General features: G+C 41.0%; 1 protein-coding gene across 1 annotated transcript in view; it reads left to right on the top strand.

Annotated features, from left to right (window-relative positions):
• ITGA1 (integrin subunit alpha 1) overlaps positions 1-21,026 on the top strand; it is a 68,190-nt gene that overhangs the window by 36,293 nt on the left and 10,871 nt on the right. Inside the window, exons 10-24 of the mRNA XM_081212682.1 lie at positions 1,232-1,305; positions 2,495-2,639; positions 2,831-2,973; positions 3,914-4,057; positions 4,983-5,240; positions 5,725-5,855; positions 7,112-7,275; positions 8,150-8,286; positions 9,664-9,774; positions 10,495-10,580; positions 11,090-11,225; positions 12,317-12,397; positions 18,144-18,220; positions 19,037-19,126; positions 20,216-20,318. Of these exons, the coding sequence (XP_081068808.1) occupies positions 1,232-1,305; positions 2,495-2,639; positions 2,831-2,973; positions 3,914-4,057; positions 4,983-5,240; positions 5,725-5,855; positions 7,112-7,275; positions 8,150-8,286; positions 9,664-9,774; positions 10,495-10,580; positions 11,090-11,225; positions 12,317-12,397; positions 18,144-18,220; positions 19,037-19,126; positions 20,216-20,318 (1,880 nt within the window). The remainder of the gene's footprint in view (positions 1-1,231; positions 1,306-2,494; positions 2,640-2,830; positions 2,974-3,913; positions 4,058-4,982; positions 5,241-5,724; positions 5,856-7,111; positions 7,276-8,149; positions 8,287-9,663; positions 9,775-10,494; positions 10,581-11,089; positions 11,226-12,316; positions 12,398-18,143; positions 18,221-19,036; positions 19,127-20,215; positions 20,319-21,026) is intronic.

Genomic DNA, 21,026 nt, shown 5'->3' with positions numbered 1-21,026 from the left:
CTTCATGCTGCTGAAGAGGACAGCTGCATTTTCTGCAGAACCATGGCTAGCCTCTTCAGTGGTGTGACGTGGGGATTAAGCAGAGGCTGGATGGCCAACTCTGAGCGATTCTGTGGAAGTAGTAGAATTCCTATGGCAGGTGATGTCCTTTGAAGTCCCTGTCAAGTCTATGAATAGCTGGCGTAGAAATTGCAAACTGTAACGTTTTAGTGTTGCTTTTTATTTTGTAAATGACTTTCAGCTTCTTGACTGGAAAGAAGACTATTAATGATTTTAACAAATAGCTAGATCCAATATTATATTCTTCCTCTCAACTTAATGAGACTGCCCTTAGTTCAATATACCAATGCCTATGAGTGAATCTTCCAGTTGGATTTCTTTTGATGTCATAACTTCCAGCCCACAACTGGTTAAGTTGCCTGGTAGTGCAATCCATAAGATAATAATTCTGGTAATACATGTGGTGTTCACTCTCAGCATTTATAGTCTGCTGTTTTAAAAAAACAAAATTGCAAAATAATCCAGCTGCATGATATTCCTATCCTCTCGTCCTACATGTAACTGGAGATGTTAGTCAACTTAATGACCTGATAAAAATAACTTTCAAACCGCAAGATAATGAAACAGAGAACACATCTGTTACTTATTATCCCTGATTGTACTTTTGAAAATTAATAGCTTTGGCACTTTTAAAGAAGGGAGACAGTTTGTGAGTTGCCAAAAACAGTGCATCCTCCCCAAAGGGGAAGACAGGGCACAGATTTGCATAAAATGTTTGAGTTGTATTCAATTAAGTTTAACTTTGAGTAGACCGTACTCAATGGTTCTGAGTTAATCATCATGCTCTCCCTTAAATGACTATGTTTAAACCAGACTTGGACAAGACACCTTCAGACATTTTATTTTCACAGCAACCCTGTGAAAAGGTTAGTCTGAGAAGTAATGACTAGCTCAAAGTCACCTAGTGAGCTGGGTAGGGATTTGAAGACATCTGATGGATGACAAGGCGCCTGATGGGAAGAATTCAGGATTTTGCTACTTGAGAGAACTGGATAGATTTTTGACATTTCTTCTAATAAAATATATCTGTTTGAAATATTTCTCTCAGTGTCCAAGTTAAGGTGCTGGTAACTCTTAATAAACGGTCTAGTCTTTCCTCTAGTTTGGAATTATTTATAGTCAGCATTTTGATCCATTTGTGTTGAAACAATAAGCATTTCCTGTTTTATAGCTACGAAAGACCAGCTGGCATCCTCTTTTGAAATGGAAATGTCTCAAGCTGGAATCAGTGCTCATTATTCCCAGGTAAACTAACCAGTCATCTATGGCTATAGCTATTCTTTAAAATAAATTGTTCTTCAGAAGGAAGCTCTTGAATATCCCCAAACAGAAAGATCACTGTAATGCTTTGGCCAGGTTTGTGTTATTTAAAAAAATTGCCATTAACCCACAATACGGATACCTCCCTCCTTTCAAACTCCATACTGTACAATTTCTAAACACTTCCAAACAGTATCATTGCGCCATTCAGACACGTCTCATTGCATTGCTGCACGGTACAACTTGATGACTTTCCCCCTTTTGTTCCCGCATATGAACATGGCAAAACATTGGGTGTGTGCAGAGACTGCATTTCTGATGATCTGGGGACACAAGCCCTATTCAAAACTAATGTTCAAGCAAGAAGAAGGGAAGCACTGATGGGTCCAACCCTCAATGGCTTAGCATGACAATATGCAGTGGGGTAGATTTCCTGTATACATCTGTGCATGCAAAGTCATCCATGCAACCTGGAATCCTGTGCAAATGGGGTTGCAGATCACATGGACAATTTTGCACATACAGTTGCACATGTTGCTCCCTGCAGGCGTTTGTGCTGAATGTGCAGGTGCCAGGCATGGGGGCAAGCTGGCATGTGCAAGGTTAGGGCTGGAGCTAGTTGGCATTTTGATTTACCACATGAGTGCTAATTGGGGGGAAAGTGTGGAATGAGAGATTATTAGCCACCTTGAAAACAGGGGCAACATATCGTAGTTGAAAATGAATAAATAAATAAATGAAATTTATATCTCATCTTTCTATCATCATGGAACTCAAGGTGGCATGTGCAGTGCTTTTTTCTGGGGGGACGCAGACCCCTAAACATTTTGTGAAGCTAAGAGGAGAAGAATCTTAAAATTTTTAGTTTCTTCTCTAGCACAGTGAATTGTCAGTTCCGTTGCTACCCCTGACAGTAGCCTCATTTCCTGTCACGGTGTTTCCTCAAACAGAATGAGAATACCCCTAAACATTTTTATTTTATTTTTTTAGAAAAAAAGCACTGGGCATATGTACGTATAATTCCTATGAAGTCACCCGCATAGGGTTCCTATATATCCTCTTTTTCCAGGACACGTCCTCTTTTTCATGGATATGTAAAATGAGAATTGTCGTAGAGATACATAGTTAAAAGTAGATGGTTTATGTAACTAATTGATTTCTCCTGCTATGTAAGGATTGGGTTATGCTTGGAGCAGTCGGAGCATATGACTGGAATGGAACTGTCGTCATGCTAAAGGACAATGCCTTTCAAATCCCGAGAAATGACACATTTTATAACAAGTCTTCAGAAAGAAACGAGCCTCTTGCAGCATACTTAGGTGACTCCAATATTCCAGTTCATTCTTTTCTCTCAGCTAGCCAACCTGCTGTATACCCTTAGTTAGGATTGCACTGCATTGGCCTATTGGAAATATATTTATGCATTCTTTTCCTTTTTTTAAAGAGGCACAAGTAGCTATTATCAAAGTATCCTGAGAATGAACGTTGTCTCTCCCATTCTTTATTTTAGGTTATACAGTAAATTCAGCTTCAGTGCCTGGAGATGTGCTGTACATTGCTGGCCAACCTCGATATAATCACACTGGTCAAGTTATCATATATCGAATGAGAGGAGCAGATATAGAAATACTTCAAAGATTAAATGGGGAGCAAGTAAGTAAGTGGGGTTATTGCAATTCACATACTTCAGAATGAGATATATTTGTCCCATACTGAATATTGCCAGAAAAAAAGTGTAGAGAAAAACCAACAGAGCATGAATCATTGCTGCAGTTCTGAACAATTCTACCCTGTGTCTGAAGCCGCTTATAAATCAGTAATGCTGAATGTGTGACTACACAATGTTCATTTCAAGTATTAGATGCAGTCATGTATTCAGATAGTAAATTCAGCAACAGATAATTGAAGGAGGTGGTGCCCTAGTGGTAACTCTCTTTGGGATCATACCTCGAGAGTTCCTACAAATTGTAGGAATTGAGCCTCCAGGGTTAGGCCAGCAACAACCTACCACACTGCAGCAACCCTCTTATCTTTTTTGTGGGTGGCACTATGGGTTAAACCACTGAGCCTCTTGGGCTTGCTGATCAGAAGGTCAGCGGTTTGAATCCCCACTATGGAGTGAACTCCCGTTGCTCTGTCCCAGCTCCTGCCAACCTAGCAGTCCGAAAGCACGTCAAAGTGCAAGTAGATAAATAGGTACCGCTCCAGCGGGAAGGTAAACGGCATTCCTGTGCACTGCTCTGTTTCGCCAGATGCGGCTTAGTCAAACTGGCCACATGACCTGGAAGCTGTACACCGGCTCCCTCGGCCAATAAAGCGAGATGAGCGCCGCAACCCCAGAGTTGTCCGCAACTGGACCTAATGGTCAGGAGTTCCTTTTTCCTTTACCTAGACAAGTCAGTAGCTGCCGCTGTTTCCACTCTCCACTTCTAGAACCAGAAACAGCATCCTCCTTCTTTTACTTTTACTGAGTATCTTTTCATTTTGAACACACTGCTTTGACATCTTTAATGATACGTGGTTTATACATTAAATAAGAATAAAATGCGTATTGAATACAAACAGGAGGGGATCCTATTTTGTACAATTACAGATTGGCTCCTATTTTGGAAGTGTTATCACAACCATTGACATTGACAAAGATACATTCACTGATCTTCTTCTCGTGGGAGCACCTATGTACATGGGGACCGAAAAAGAAGAACAAGGCAAGGTGTATGTTTATTCATTGAACCAGGTAAGGAAGAAATGAACTGTGTTGGGATTTAAACGTCAAGAGCATAAGACAAATCCAGCTAGATCTGTTATATTAGGAATCTTAGGTGAGATACCCATGCAGTGGATGTTGCTCCCAGTACCAGTCAGAAGCAGAGGAAGGTTCAGATTGTTTACTATTGCAGAAGATAAGGCTCAGTAAAACAGTTCTGAATGTAGATATATATAGCTTGCAGGCTTTTGCAGATACAGATATATATATAGATACATACGACGACAAAATATCTCCGTTGCACTAAATAAGTTCAGCAATTCAGGACATATCACTGGAAAAGTAGTACCAACAAAAGACAGACTAGCTTCAGTCTCACAGACTGACTCACCGTTGAACTGACATGCATTAATCACAGATATAGTTGGGATCCTCTTCCATTACCATAGCAACTGGCTTAGCTGAACTTGCACCTGCAATTAGCTTATCCATGGCGAAATTTATGGCCATTAAGCCTTTCTCATGTCTGATTACTCCAACATGTCCAGCATCCTTTTCTCACGTTGGCAACCAGATGCCTGTGGGAAGCCTGTACTGTAAGCCAAATTTGGGTACAACGATGCGCTCCCCAATTGTGATTCCTAGCAAGTGGTTTGAAGGTAGAACATTACTATTGTGGCTAGTAGCCATTGATAACTTTATCCTGCATGAATTCATCTAGCCCTCATTTACAGCCATCCAACCCTGGTGGCCAGTCTTGGAGGGAACAGATTCCATAGTTGCATTGTGGGAATAAGATCTTCCTCTGGTCTGTTCTGAATCTTCTAAATTAGATGACTCCGAGTTGTAGTATTATGAGAAGGACTTCTAGAATTATGGGTGAGATGCACTAGAAGAACATCTACCAGGAAAAGTTAGCAAAGTAGACAGAAATCCATTGTTATTTTTTCCACAGAAGACATTTGAACATCAGATGACCCTTGAGCCTATAAAGCAAACATGCTGCTCGCTACTGAAGCACAATGACTGCACAAATCACAACAAGAATGAACCTTGTGGGGCCCGTTTTGGAACTTCAATTGCTTCAGTAAAGGACCTCAACCTTGATGGGTTTAATGATATAGTCATTGGTGCCCCCCTTGAAGATGATCATCGAGGAGCTGTGTATGTTTACCATGGCAATGGAAACACTATAAGGAAAGAATATGCCCAGGTATGGAAGAAAATTAAGAGTATGTCTAGATACAAGAATGGGGTGGGGGTTGATGGTAGGAGAAATGGGGCACTGTTAGAAACTTGGGAGTACTCAATTTTGCAAAATTCACAGACTCTAGACTGACTTTTTATGTTTAGATTAATTTAATATGTTAGCAAATGACACATTTTGATGAATATCAATCTGAACTTGGCTTAGATTCATCTCTGAATGTCAGCATTAACCAGATTTTAGATACTTCCTGTAATGTGAATATTTGGGTATTTATAAGGCTCTAAAATTCAATTTAAATAGTATTTTTGGGACTTGGTGCCTGTCTGGTGTCATTCATTTTTAAATACAGGAAAGAATTTAATTATCCAAGAGTGTTGAACAAAAAAGTAAAGAAATAAGTAGTATCCCTATCCACACTGCCATCTTGAAGTGTTAAATCTTCTGTATTTCCCTGTTGACTATAATAAAGTCATTGTGCTTTCCACAGCGCATTGCATCAGGTGGTGATGGGGAAAAGATGAAATTTTTTGGCCAATCGATTCATGGTGAAATGGATTTGAATGGAGATGGACTGACAGATGTCACTATTGGAGGCCTTGGAGGGGCAGCACTCTTTTGGTATTTATGATAAAGCTTTCACTTTAAAGAATGCTCAGTTTTTCAGTAATTGTTACCTGGGACTTTTAGTTAACTCGTTCCTTAAGTGTGTGGATCCTTGTCTCGCCAAAACAAGCACAAACATCATTCATATTGGCTAGGACAGAGGCAAAATTATCTACACTATTTCTGGGTGGCAAAACTGCAGCGAGAGGCCAAATATTATGAAGGGAGAGGTGAAATTCTCCAGCTGTTTTGCTCCAGAGACTCTCTTGTCTGATAAATTTCAGCTTGTTTAATTTTGTATTAACAAATTGTTAGTTCATATTGGTAGATGAAGGAAGGACTGGGGGACAACTGCAGAAATGTAGGACAAGCCCATTGTATTACATTCAGTGTTAATCCTACTCAGAGTAACATGACTAAGGGGGCAATTCTAGGGCAAAGATCCACTGAGATGAGCAGAATAGGAGGCAGCAGATTGCTGGCTCAGTCAGCTGATTCCCAGCTCAGCCAACATCTGCAGTTCTGGCTCAGCCAAAGATGCAACAGTGTAATTTGCTCATCCTTGCTCAGCCAGGGCTCAGCTACCTAAATTGAAGCTGGCTGATCCAAGACTTGTGAAAGTCCCCCAGAAGGGGCATTCTGGGGATGTGGCAGGGCAGGACCAGAGAGGGAGGTACTTAGGTTGGATCCTAAGCCCATATTGCTTAGTCATATGACCTGGTGTAGAACACTATTCTAAAGCAGGCATAGGCAAACTCGGCCCTCCAGATGTTTTGGGACTACAAATCCCATCATCCCTAGCTAACAGGGCCAGTGGTCAGGGATGATGGGAATTGTAGTCCCCAAACATCTGGAGGGCCAAGTTTGCCAATGCCTGTTCTAAAGCCTTGTTTTCCCTCTGCTGAATGGGGTTTGGATCTAGTATAACTTTATGCCAGCTAATTTACACTAACTTGCTTCATGCTAGCTTCTTATGTATAAGATTGCTCTCTACCTTAGGTCCATTAATTTCAATGGGTCAACTCAATAACTTAGATGGATGCAACCTATTATTTCTTTCAACAATATTAAAATACTGAACAGTTTTGAAAGTGAGTCCACATTAAAAATGACAAAATTGGGGAGTCCATATCTGTTATAATCTGGAGGAGGACTGAAATTCACCAATAGGAGGGGCTCTAAGAAGAAAGAGCATTTTTAAATTTAAAAAGTTAGAAAATGCTTTTCTGAGGAATCTCATGTTTGTGTTTCATGGACGGCATCTGTCTTAGGTCTCGAGATGTTGCTGAAGTAAATGCTTCCATGGAATTCACACCCAGCAAAATTAATATCCAGAAGATAAACAATGACATGCAAAAGCAACGGGTGTTCATCAACGCCACAATTTGTTTTAAAGTCAAATTAAAATCAGAGGAGGCCACAATGAATGAAACAAGTAAGTAGATTGCACTGAATTTTGCTATATAGATTGTCTACCAACTTTTCTTTTTTATAAAAAAAACCCTCTCACTTTAGAACAGTTCCTCGAGAATTTGCTGGAGAACCTACAGGTAAATGACTGTAGGCCAAAGGCTTTACTGCATATTCATTTGCTGCCTGCAAAGATACAATAGAATTACTGTTTTATAAACTGTTCTTTCCGTTACACTATTGTATTTCATATTAGACTAAAGCAGTAATCAGGAGATTCCATCATCTAAAGCATGGTAAACATTAATAAAGAGAAGGTCAGTTCCCATGTCCTAAAGAAGCAGAAATAAGGGAAACATTATGGATTTGTGTTTCCTTTTCCATGCTTGATTGAACCAGGACTGTGGGGTTTAAGCTTCACGCAGGCATTCATAATTTAAGTTATTTTTTTACAATGTTATATAGAGCTCCCAGGCCTGGGTAGAGATTCTCTTAAGATGGGACACAGAGGAAGGCCTCTCCACTAGATTCTAGGGAGCAGGCAGGTCAGCATGGAAGATGACAGCCTTTTAGATGGTAGTGTTTGTTACTCATGTATCTTCTGTCACTCCTTCAGACTATCTGAAGTGGCCGAGAAAATCAAGAAAGCAAAGGACAGAGAAAGAGACAATGGATTGTACCCAATGTTGTCATTCCACTCTTGCAAGAGGCTTCTGCTTCTCCAATGACACTTCACCCTCGTCTCCTCTCGCCTGCAACTTTCACACACCTTAATTTCTTGTCCAGGGAGTTGGGGAACCATTTGGAGCAGATTTGGGGGGCTTTCAGGGAGGAAAACTATTCTGGGGTCAAGCTCTACAAATGCAATTAATTGTACCTGTTCACCCCCCCCCCCTTAGGTATCCAGTATTGGATTACACTTGACGCCCAAAGAAAGTTGTCACGAAGCCTTTTCACAGAAACTCTTGAACGGAAGATGCAAAAAAATATCACAGTCAAAGGGTCAGAATGTGTTAACCATAACTTCTACATGTTGGCAAGTAAATCATATCAAGTGGCTCCCCTCCCCTCATTGCCTTCTCTCCCCCCCCCCCTTTTTTTTTTTGCATTAGTGGAAAGGATGCATACAATTAAAAAATAATGGTGGTTTTTATGTAAGGGATTAGTTAGAGAGAATTTATACTGTTCTTGTATGCGGACAATATTCTCTTTACTCTCTCATTTCATTTCTCTTTATCAGAGCTCGCAAACAGCCCAACAAGTTTGCCATGTATTGATTTCTGTATATTAGACTGATGATTTATTGACAACTCCTGATGTCTGTTTGATTCCTTTTTAGTATGAAATGAAGCTGCGTATAATTCTAAGCACCCTATCTTATGCACACCTTTATAAGCATTTTTGTACAAATGATTCGATTGGAGGACTTAACGGTGTTATTTTTATGGTGTTCAAGTTCCCCAACTCACTGAGGAGTCTGATTTGCATCCCTGTGTGGGACAGGCAGAGGGTTACATGCTCTTTTCATATGCAGCTTCCTTGTGGGATGGGATGGCTCACTTTGGGAGGGGAGAGCCAATCCGCTCTAGTTCTTGGACTTCCCAAGGCAGGGAGTGGACCAGATTGAAGACTCCGTTTGGTCTGGTCCAGTTCCAGATTATAAAATGGATTCCCCCCCCCCCAATTGTGATACATACTCAATTGTGGTACACAAGTAAATTGTATAAATAGATAAATGCAAACCGAACCAGATTTCTCTCCATCACTTTTATATCCCAGACTAGCTATATCTGAAGACAGTGGGACCCTCAAGAGTATCATTTTATTTGATGATAAGGGTTGTTACCAAAACAAAACAAAATCATTACACAGGCACTTTGTACATGCTTGAACTTCTTAGGACCCCAGCCTTAAAAAATTCTGTTGGTCTCTTACTAAGACCCAGCCATCTTCTTTGGGATGCAGAAAAAAAGACCTGTGCTCCTGGGGATTATTTTCCATTGTTGTCATAGCTGGCACACCAGACTGCATCTTAAATTCTCTCTATTTTTTAAAAGTGTTTGTGGTCTGAGGCCTGCTACAATGAGCCTAGCTGAAAAACCCTGAAGGTTGCTTTTTATTCAGTGAAACCTGGGCTCTGACTCATAGTCTGCAATTTCAAGATAAGAAAAAGGGTCAGTTGGAGTCCATAAGAGAAAATCCTTTGGCTATGTTGTCTAGTATGGTCCTTAAGCTCCCTGTTTTGTCTTGAATTTGCTGTTTGGCATGTTTCCTTTTAGGTGAATAATGCAAAGTATAGACCACCCACCAATAGTCATTTTAAAAGCATGCCTCTTTTTTTTTAGTATTCTGATGATTGGAAGAAGGGGAAAGGTTGCAATGACTGTTTTCTTTGCCTTCACTTTGTCTCTAGGACCAGCCTGACTTTCGTGATTCTGTAAAGGTTTTGTTGGACTTCAACTTTTCTGATCCAGAGAGTGGACCGATCCTGGACAGTGCAATGCCCAACTCAATATATGAATATGTGAGTCGCTACAATGTGGAAAGTGGTCTGGTTTCTTGATCTGATGTGTGAATTAGTGCATCAATATATTTCTGTATTTATTTAATTTATAAACTCACATAAAAAATATCAAGGAGGTAGAGAGCATAAGATACCATAAAACAATACAAAATGATGCAATAAGATACCACAAAACAATGCAAAATAATCACAAAACTGACTGGCTCAACTAAAAAAGAAAAGAAAAAGAACTGAAGAGCCTTGTCAACATTAAAACATTAAACATTTAAAAAAATATATACAAGAAATATCTAAGGGTTAACATTGAGCTAAGCTGGAGCAGTAATGTCCCAAATTATTAGTACAGTGGTACCTCGGGTTAAGAACTTAATTCGTTCTGGAGGTCTGTTCTTAACCTGAAACCGTTCTTAACCTGAGGTACCACTTTAGCTAATGGGGCCTCCTGCTGCTGCCACACCGCCGCCATGCGATTTCTGTTCTCATCCTGAAGCAAAGTTCTTAACCCGAGGTACTATTTCTGGTTTAGTGGAGTCTGTGACCTGAAGCGTCTGTAACCTGAGGTACCACTGTATGCTCTTCAGCAAGAACTTCTGAGGCATAGAGGAACTTGTTGCAAAGTCCATAAACTGCTTTGTAAACCACTTTGAGGTTTTATTACAGTCAAGCAACATATAAAGGTTGTGGAATATATGAATGAATGAATGACTAAACTTCTTGCAGATCCCTTTCACAAAGGATTGTGGAACCAAAGAGAAATGTATTACCGATCTTCAGCTGACTGCCAATGCAGCCATAGAAGGAAGCAGGTAACATGGACAACGCTAACTTTCTATATACACACGTAAAATTATGCTTGTATAGATATCTTATACAACATTCAGCATGGTTGGGTCAATGAAACTATTGTTACAGAAATCATAAGCCAGAACTGTTTTAAAATTGTTTATTACTTAAGAATGTTTTGATTTCTACTGATTAAATTGATGGATTATGCTGAAATGGCAAAATTAACAGGTGTGCTAGGAAACCAAGAAGGGGGCAAATTATTAAGGAGTGGGGAATATTTGTGGAATATTTAAAAAAATCATGGTATAAAACTAAGTGCATTGGTATGGTTGACTTAATTGTCAGATAATTCAGAAATGGAATAAAGTGGAAAATGCAGTTTTAAAAATTTAGGAACCATAAAAGGGGGCGAGGGAAGTCTGATATGTATTTGTATTGGAAGTATGTGACTGTAAGATGAGTATTTGTAAACTCTTGAAAACTGAAAATAAAATTCATAAAAAAATAAAATGTTTTGTTTATTTTTCAGTTCATCACCATTCATTATCAGGGCGAGCAATCTGAAGTTCTGGGTCCAGATGCTTGTTAAGAATAAAAAAGACAGTGCTTATAATACCAGAGTCATTGTTCAGTATTCTCCAAATATTATTTTTGCTGGGATTGAGGTACCTGCTTTAATTTTAATAATAATAATAATAATAATAATAATAATAATAATAATAATAATCCTCTTGTCTTGTTGTGATGGAGAACTAGTAGAGCCAGCTTGTCTGTTTGATGGAATTTATATGTATAATAATTCAAGTTAGAGAGCCAGGGATTCCTATGCAATTGTTGATTTTTCCTTAGGTAGATATTGGTACTTTGCAAACAGTACTAAAGAAAAATATGTGTGATGTAAGAAAGACACATATAACTGTATATTATTGTGTTAGAGCCAACATGATGAAGTTCAGGGGCAGGGAACTCATGCCCCTCCAGATGTTGGCCTCCAACACCCATCAGTCCCCAGCCAGCATAGTCAGTGTTCAGGGATTATGGGAGTTGTAGTCCAACAACTTCTGAAGGGACCTAAGTTTCCCAGCTCTGTTGTAGTGGCTTGAGTGTTGGACTTGGACATCGGGCTGGGTTCAAATACCTGTTCATGTATGAAGTTGACTTAAGTCAGTGTCTCTCAGCCCAGTTCACGCAGTGTTGGTGAAGATACCTCTTCACCATGAGCTCCTGAGAAGAAGAAAAAGGTGGCATGCAAATATGCCTGTTACAGTCTTCTTTGGGGATATATTACTGAATTTATGGGATGCGGGTAGCGCTGTGGTCTAAACTACTGAGCCTAGGGCTTGCTGATCGGAAGGTCAGCGGTTCGAATCCCCACGACGGGGTGAGCTCCCGTTGTTCAGTCCCTGCTCCTGCCAACCTAGCAGTTCAAAAGCACTTCAAAGTGCAAGTAGATAAATAGGTATCGCTCTGGCAGGAAGGTAAATGCTGTTTCCATGCGCTGCTCTAGTTTCGTCAGAAGTGGCTTAGTCATGCTAGCCACATGACCTGGAAAAACTGTCTGCAGACAAACGCCGGCTCCCTCGGCCAGTAAAGCAAGATGAGCCCATGACTGGACTTAACTGTCAGGGGTCCTTTACCTTTTTTTTTTTTTAACTGAGTTTATATCTTCAGATTTTGCAGGTTTTCACTTCAAAAATAAATCAGAAATAACTCACATTACATCAAGATGAAATAATTTCTATCATTTTATGTGCAGAAAATATCAAAAGATAGCTGTGAATCTGGGCCTAATATCACTTGCAAAGTGGGCTACCCTTTCCTAACACCTGGAGAGGAGGTAAGTTGTTGTGAATGGACTGTTTTGGTTACTTAGATTTTTCTAACATCAGGCTCTTTTTGAGCCAAAGCTTGCTAATGTGTTATTAATGAAAAATATGTATGTCCCTGTCTTCATGCCCCACCATTGGCAGCTAATGACATTTAAAACACCATAATGTGAAAACAAATACCATAGATCAAACATTCAATAACAGTACAGAGGCTGAATTCTGACCCACCTAAAGACTTGAGTAAATAGAGATGCTTTCTATATTGCTTTTTATTCGTACAAGTAATAAATACAGGAAAATGTCACTTTTCAGAGGTGAAAAGCGCTGCAGATCTGTGGTAGAGCATATGTGTTACAAGCAAAAGGACCCTCACTGCCACGCCGTGGGCAGAATCCTGCTCTCTAGGGCATGTTTAAGAGTATCTATAGTGATTCTTGTGCCACTTTCCCTGTCCTATTCATCACCTGTTTTCATACCATCAGAACACTGGATTGGAATTCCCACTCTACTTTTAATTGTATACTGGAGATTGATTGAATTTGTGTTCCTTTAGTATTGCTGCTTGCTAACCACCACAATTTTTCTCTCCTGGTTACTTTGAGTGTCACCCATGAACCATGAAGCATACATTTGGGACACAGGAAGTGTTTTTACAACAGGGCTGAAGAAATAGCGTGTGATGTTTGCCTTGGACATTGCTTTGAAGCTCTGACTGTGCCAGAATTTGAATCCTAGGAGCATGGTGTACATGGGAATATATAAACAGTAGCTTCTAGAGTGGTCCTAGTATCTGACGGCACCATCCTGTAGCCAGCATATTTATTTATTGTTTAATCCCTAAGTCAGAAAGGGTCCTGTTGCAGAAGTCAGAGGACCTTGCAGTCTTTGCCTTGGGATCTTCTTAGTCTCAGCAGCTGCCCTTGCAACCTTTGTACAACGGAAGAGTCTCGTTTCTGCAGATGGACAAAGTTTATGCAAAAGATCCCTTCATTCAGCGCTTCCGCTGAAGACCAGAGATCTTATTTCAGTGTATGTAGGAGGAAAAATGCACTTTGGCCTACATGCGCACACTACAAACTTTCCTTGTTAGCAAGGCTTAGGTCACATCATTTATCCTGTGCAGAGGACATAAACCAAGCCCATTCGTCCAACCAGTGGAAATCATATACAGTGATTTCTCTTCATTAGGCCTTGCTGACATACTTTGAAGCTTATCTTCACTGAGTAATGGCTAGAAAACAACCAGTATGGATTTGAAAATGAATCCCTATGGCAGGAATGGGAAGTCGCAGGCCTGTGAGCTGCATCCAGATCTTTAGACTCTCCCCACAGCAGACACTCGCCAAAGCCACACTCTTCACAAATTGCCAGCATGGGGGCCCAAGCAGTTTCAGGATCCTAGCATGGGGTGGGTAGAGGCTCCAAGCCTACAATGTGGGCTGGGGAGCTGCATTCATTTCAAATCAGATGACTCAGATATCAGGTCTGATAAACGCTGAGACCTTGTGTTTCTGTATTCCGCCTGAGGGTCTAACAGATGACCAATTACAATCCTTCAGCATGTCATCTTTTTTTGCTTTGGGGGCACACAAAAAACCCAAATTAAAAGATTATAGCACACTGTATTGGCCATATGCAATAACAGGGGTATGTTCTTAAGGTGTGAAAATACAGCCTGAAAAGGAGATTTGTGTAGGAGGTGAAACTACCTATTACTGTTGCTAATAGGATTTCTCACCTGCCCTCAGGTCCCAGGGTGAGTTACAGCAATATTAAAATGCAGTATTTAAATCAGTAGGGTAGTTCACAAAATATATATCCCTCTGGTGTCAAAGATAAAGAGTCGCATCTTCAGGATATGACAAAAACTAAGCAATGAAGGTGTCGGGTGAATCTATGTGAGGAGGGGATCCCACAGAGTTGCCACAGAGAAAGTTATTTCCAGAGCACAATGAGGGCCCCCTCTACTAATCTGAACACCCCAGAGGGTCTGCAGGGAAGGAGTCCGTCTTTCGGGTATTTGGGGCCTCAGTCATGTAGGGCTTTAAAAAGCAATGTGAACACAGGTGAACAATGCAGCTAGATCATGGAAGTTCTGGAACCCCAGCCAGCAATCTGGCTGCTGTGTTTTGGACCAGACAAAAATTCCAAGTTGTCTTCAAGGGCCATCCCACATAGGGCGTAATGCAGTCTAGAAGTTACCAGAGCATGGAATAATACAGTGGCCAAGTCACCTCTGTCCAAAACAGGCCATAGCTAGAAGCACACACTCCTGAGCCTCCAGTGACAATGGTGGAGCCAGGATCAAAATCACAATCTAGGAAAGCCCCTGACCAGTCCACCAAAGCCTCTGCTGGAAGTCTAAAAGCACTAGGAATTAAAGTGCTCAATGTGTTAAAACGTTAAGTTTATCTGATTTTCTTCACCCTGGTTATCTGGAAAGGCTCTGAGGCTGAGGCTGACAGCAGCTCTACTCTGGTGACCTCAAATATTCAGCTTTTATATTAGCCATGGAACTCATTGCTCTGTTTTTAAAAGTGAAATTCTACACTTCGCCAAGGCTTTTAATAACCTTACAAAAACAACTTGTGTGGAATTTCAATTTAGTCCCAGTTCCTCATTCTGTGACCTGGCTCTGTTCTCTTGACACTAAATTGGCTGACGGCAAACTTTCCCACAACTTCTTCTCCAGGGACTTAAAGGCAACACGATTAAACAATTGCAGTGTCTCTGTGCATTGTTTGCGAAATACTTTTTAAAGGCCCCGATTATGCTGTGGTAATTCAGAGTCAATGCGAGGGAGATAATAGCTTGGATCCATGCTGCAATAATGGAAAATACGCTGCCAATTGCCACTGGCCTCTGTATAGATCAAAAAGTCTCTCCAGGCGGTTGCAGGAGAACTACCAAATGTTGTGGACCGTTAACTTATGGAGTAGCAGTGCGAGAGGGGACTTGTCGAAATTGGGCACCTGTATGGTATCAGGCAGTTCCTTGCAAGACACAGACTTTGATGTTTGGAGGGTTCCCCCCACCAGCCCTCTGGATATGCTTTCCCACTGATAAAGGGGGCTCCGGGGGGAGAAGGGAAAGAGCCATTGCGAGCTGCCTTCCAGGACAGATAAAAGAAATCACGACTTCATGGGTTGCATGGGTAAGCTATGCTACCCACGCCCACAGGAGCCAGGGATGACCACCAACTTGAATGGCTTTAAAAGAGAATTCAACAAATTCATAGAGGATAAGGCTATCAGTGGCTGCTACACATGATGGCTATGCTCTGTCTCCACCATTGAAAACAATGTGCTTCTGAATACTAGTACAGTGGTGCCTCGCAAGACAAAATTAATTTGTTCCGCAAGTTTTTTCTTCTTGCGAGTTTTTCGTCTTGCGAAGCACGGTTTCCCATAGGAATGCATTGGAAATCAATCAATGCTTTCCTATGGAAACCGCCTTCAGACCAGGTCCGAGGACAGTCTGTCCCCCGACCTCTTCTGAAGGCTGGGGGGGGGGACAAGGGCTTTTCTTCCCACCGCCAGCCTTCAGAAGGCTGTTCTGAAGGCCGGCGGTGGGAAGAAAAGCCCTTCTCCCCACCTCCCGCCCCGCAAGCTCCGGGGACAGGAGCGCTTTGCTGCCGACCGCCAGCATTTTAAAAGCCCCCGCTGTCCCCATTTTAAGATCGCCCAGGACAGCGGAGAAGTCTCCGTTGTCCCGGGAAGGCAGGCGGGGGGGGGGAGCAAAGACTTTTGCCCCCCGCCGGCCTTCAGAAGAGGTCCAGGACCTCTTCTGAAGGCCGGCGGTGGGCGAAAGTCTTTGCTCCCGACCGCCAGCATTTTAAAAGAGGTCCCCGGAGATTTCCCTATGGGCTTTCTTCTTGCGAAGCAAGCCCATAGGGAAATTCGTCTTGCGGAACGACTCAAAAACGGAAAACTCTTTCGTCTTGCAAGTTTTTCGTTTTGCGAGGCGTTCGTCTTGCGAGGCACCACTGTAAACTAGAAACTACAGGAGAGGGCTCTGGTGCTCAGGTCCTGCTTGTGGGTTTGCCATGGCATCGGGGTGGCCACTGGAAGGACAGGATGCTAGGCCATTGACCTGGTCAAGCAGGCTCTTTTTATGTTCTTAGGTTCACTCCTGCAATCTTCGGTACAACTCGCTATACAGTGGTACCTCTGGACGTGAACGGGATCCATTCCTGAGCCCTGTTCGCATCCTGAAGCGAACATAACCCGCGTCTGTGCATCTGCGCGGGCGTGGGTCACGATTTGCTGCTTCTGCACATGTGTGTGACATCATTTTGACCGTCTGCGCATGCGCGAGCAGCGAAACCCGGAAGTAACGCATTCCGTTACTTCCGGGTCGCCAGGGAGCGCAACTCGAAAGCGCTCAACCTGAAGCATATTTAACCCGAGGTATGACTGTATAAAATTGGAACCAATGTTCCGAGTTAAGATATTGTACTGACTGAAAATACAGCACAACATTACGCTAGAGTAATTTTCCTTCCCCTCCCTCCCTCCTTCCCTCCCTCTCTCTCTCTCTCTCTGTAGGTGGGAAGGTGGTAGAGTAAAGTCACCAGATTTTTTTCAATGATTCCGGGGACACTTTTCAACTTCAATGGATTTTGTATGGGGACTGATTTGTAAATCCAGGGACTGTCCCCGGGAAACGGGGACGTCTGGTAACCTTATGGTAGAGGGGAGGGAGGGAGGGAGGGAGAGAGAGGCCACTCCAGTTAGGAACAAATGAAATGGATATTTCCCCCCTTGAGATCTTTAATGGAATACAACATTGCCCCTTCCATGTTCAGATTTTAAAATACTACTGGAAAGGTCTAGACATGCATCTGTAGTTGAGAGTCACATTTTCTTTGGCGTTTGTGTCCCTCCTTTCAGACCAGCACCCAATTCTAAATGATCAGAATTTGCGGCTGTATTTCCTGACAAGGTTCAGTGGCAGCCTGAGGGCAAACTTGGTGTGCAGCCCTCATTCTTAATGGGGTGGGTCTCCAGTCTTGTCATTTACAGTCATACCTCGAGTTACATTTGCTTCATGTTGAGTTTTTTCAGGTTACGAATGCGGCAAACCCAGAAGTGTTTACTTCCAGATTTGCCATTTCGTGCATGTGCAGGAGCACTCTATCATGTCACGTGCACACGCAGAAGTGGTGCTCTACTTACGGACTTTTTGGGGTAAGAATGGCACCCCAGAACAGATCATGTCCGTAAGTAGAGGTACCACTGTAGTTCCACTAATTTACAGTTCTGTGTGTCTGCACATAGGACACCTGATTTATTAATATTTATTATTTTTTTATTTCTTACCGTAAATTTCCATACCGCTTTATATTTTTAATAAAAATCTCAAAGCAGTTTACAGAATATTAAATCAATAAAACAATAGCCGGGCAATGTTTCTCTGGCCTCATGAGGAGCCTCTTTAGTAGAGCTGGTGAGTCTGGGCCCCGCCCCCTAGGCCAGGTGTGGCCATTTTTAGGTGCTATTTTCATCCTGTCTTCCGTCATGGAACCCAAGGCATTGTGCATGGGGTTACAAGGCAGTCATCCATCCACATAATCACCAAACCCAGATCTGCTTAGCTTTAGCAAGGTGGTAGTCTCACGTGCTTTCAGCCCATACTCTGCATCTGGGGAGTGACTATAAACTGCTTTCTATTTCTATTAACATTATTTTACAATTTAGACATTTTGTTTCAAATAATTGTGAACACCATTAATTTGATGCACTTTTCCTTTAGATCTTCTTCGACATAGCATTCCAATTCAATGTGTCTTCACTTCTGGAAAATACTGTGATTCAGTTTTCTGTCACCAGGTTAGTTCTGACCATTATTTGTAGTGTATTGTTAATCTCCCCACCAATGCCCAATTTTGCTTCCTAGGCTACTAAGTGAGATACCATTTCCATAAGAACGTTTATGAAGGCCCCATTTATAAACTGACAGTAGCTGTTTATTACATGGATGGTAACAAATCAAGTAGGTTAAAGAAATAGATTCCGGCTAAATATTAGGAAGAACTTTCTGACGGAAAGAGCTGTTCAGTGATTGAATGGATTTCCTCAGAAGGTGATGGACTCCTCTTCAGAGGTTGGGTGGCCTTCTGAAAGGACTCTTTAGTTGTGATTCCTGCACTGCAGTGAATTGGACCAAATGATCCCTGATATTCCTTCCAACTCTACAATTCTATGTGTCTGTATTCTTGAGGTACAAGTGCATCTGGTTTTATAGCTGCCCCTTGGCAAAGTGTTCAGAAAAATGATTTATACTTTAACATAATTTAATGTCTGTCAAGTTGAGCTCTGTGGTTCAAACAACTGCTCAGCTATAATCATTTTATTTCCTGATGCAATATTTGTTGTTGCCAGAAATTCCAGAGAAGAAAATTATTGGGTAGTAGGACAATTCTATGTCTTCAGCAGTTTCTCTTCAAGTTTTTTACCTGAATGTGGAGCTTAGTCCGATATAATTTATTTTTGGACACATATCTCATTTTATGCTAAAAACTGCTGTAGCTTAAAGCAATGGACAAATAGATGTGTTAATCCACAACAGCAAGCATTTCAGTCTAGCAAAACCTGACCTACCTATAGTGCATGAATTTCATATTTGATCTTAATTTTTCGTTTCAGTGACAGTGAAGAACACGAAGAGACCCTCGCAGATAACAGAGGAAGCATTGCAATACAAGTCAAATATGAAAGTGGATTAATATTTAAAAGGTACCTCTATATATTTTGCCAGAGCAAAATTGTCCTACTGCACAATTCTATACATATTTACTCAGAAGTATCATCAAACGGGGCTTGCTCCCATGTGGGTATAGGATTGCACTCTGGTGGTATAATTTTATGCAATTTTACTTAGACATAACTCCCACAAGACTTACTAGGGATGTAAGAAGCATTGTTTTCTGTCCCACCCTGTATTGGTCACATGCAGCACTGTTTTCATTCTGCTGCAGTTCATCTGACAAAAACTATATTATTCTACTTGGTGTCTGTTTTGGTGTATGTAAGTTACATCATTTATGTAATGAATTACATGCATTGCTACATCATTACATGATTCCACCACATAAGTTTCAGTGCAAAGGAAACACAGTGAAAATACTGTACACATCAAACTGAAAGCAAATACAGCAAATGCCAATCATATTTGGTGATTTGAATTCTGTTCTAGACATGGGACACATAAGGGAACAATTTCTGCTCCCATTTCTGTTTTCAGCTGAATTCTCAGACAATCTTGCTTCCTAATAACCATGTTTAGGATTTCAGCCTTAGACATAGCTTCACCTGAAGCAAAAAGGCACATATTCTATCCCACATAAGATGTAAGAAAAGCCCTGCTGGATCAGACCAAAGGCTTATCTAGTCCAGAAATCTGTTCCCACAGTAGCCAACCAGATGCTTATGGGAAGCCCTCTCAATATTTTAATTATTTATTACCTCTCTTTCACCCTAGAGTCCCAGGGCAGGTTACAACATTAAAACAAAATATTAAAAACAGTTTAAAACAATTTACAGTTGCAGAAATAAGGTGAGGCCTAAAAATATACATCTCAAGTGTCAAAAGCCAGGATTAAGAGGTGCATCTATTCTCCATGTTCACTAGAAGCTGTATTTGACATCTATGGATGTTAGTGAAAGAGCATGATTTTTGTTTAATTACTGCATGGTTTTCTCAGCATCAGCACCAGCCCCTATCTAAAAACATGGGTATATTGAGCACTGATCTACCTTTTGAGGATTTTATGTTACTGCATTGATGTATGTGGGAAATTTTGAAAACTTTTGTTTCTTTTTCAGAGAACCCAGTTCATTTCACATCATTATTGCTGCAAATGATACTTTCCCTAAATATATTAATTCCACTGAGAACATCGGAGATGAAATTAACATAAACTACATGGTAAGAAAAAGCCTGCAAGCATTTACTGGCTGCTGTTCTTTTCCGTGTGTGTGTGTGTGTGTGTGTGTGTGTGTGTGTGTGTGTAAAAGTGAAATTTTGCCTATGTAAATCTACCCTAGCCTTTGACGGTTGAAAAACAGGTTGTGGTGGTCAACTTTCTAATTGTCAAAATATGGGTTTTGTTTCATACACTGTTTTTATTTGGTTTTGAACTGTATCACTTGTGTTTTGTAACCCACTCTTAGGCACCTTAGACTGAAGGGCCATTTTCGATTTCAGTCAGTGTGTTGGCATGGGGTGAAAGAGATTCAGTGGGAGACAAGAGTGATAGCAAAGTCAAATCCTCACTCATGAATATATTCAAAATTTAATTTCAAACAGAGCCAAAAGTAAGATAATTACCCCCCACTTACATTTTAAATGGATACATCCATACATTTCAAGACCATTTGTCCTGGTTACATATTTGTACCTCTGTGTATTAATCCAGGAGTAGCATATTTAGCCAGAAAAAAGAGCCGAGATACTTCTTGGCACATCTTTCTTAGCCATTTATTTATCAAAAAGTATGACAGCTGTTCTTTATAATTTACCCTTTTATGCCATTTAATTTACCATTTATGAAATTATATAATTTATACAGAGTATACTATGATCTGATGTTGTAAGGCTTTGGGATTGCAAGAACTAATAATATCCTATGGGCAG

The sequence above is a fragment of the Podarcis bocagei genome (assembly GCF_964188305.1).
Source record: "Podarcis bocagei genome assembly, chromosome: 11".
Lineage (NCBI taxonomy): Eukaryota > Metazoa > Chordata > Lepidosauria > Squamata > Lacertidae > Podarcis > Podarcis bocagei.
This window is presented reverse-complemented; position numbering and strand designations above follow the sequence as displayed.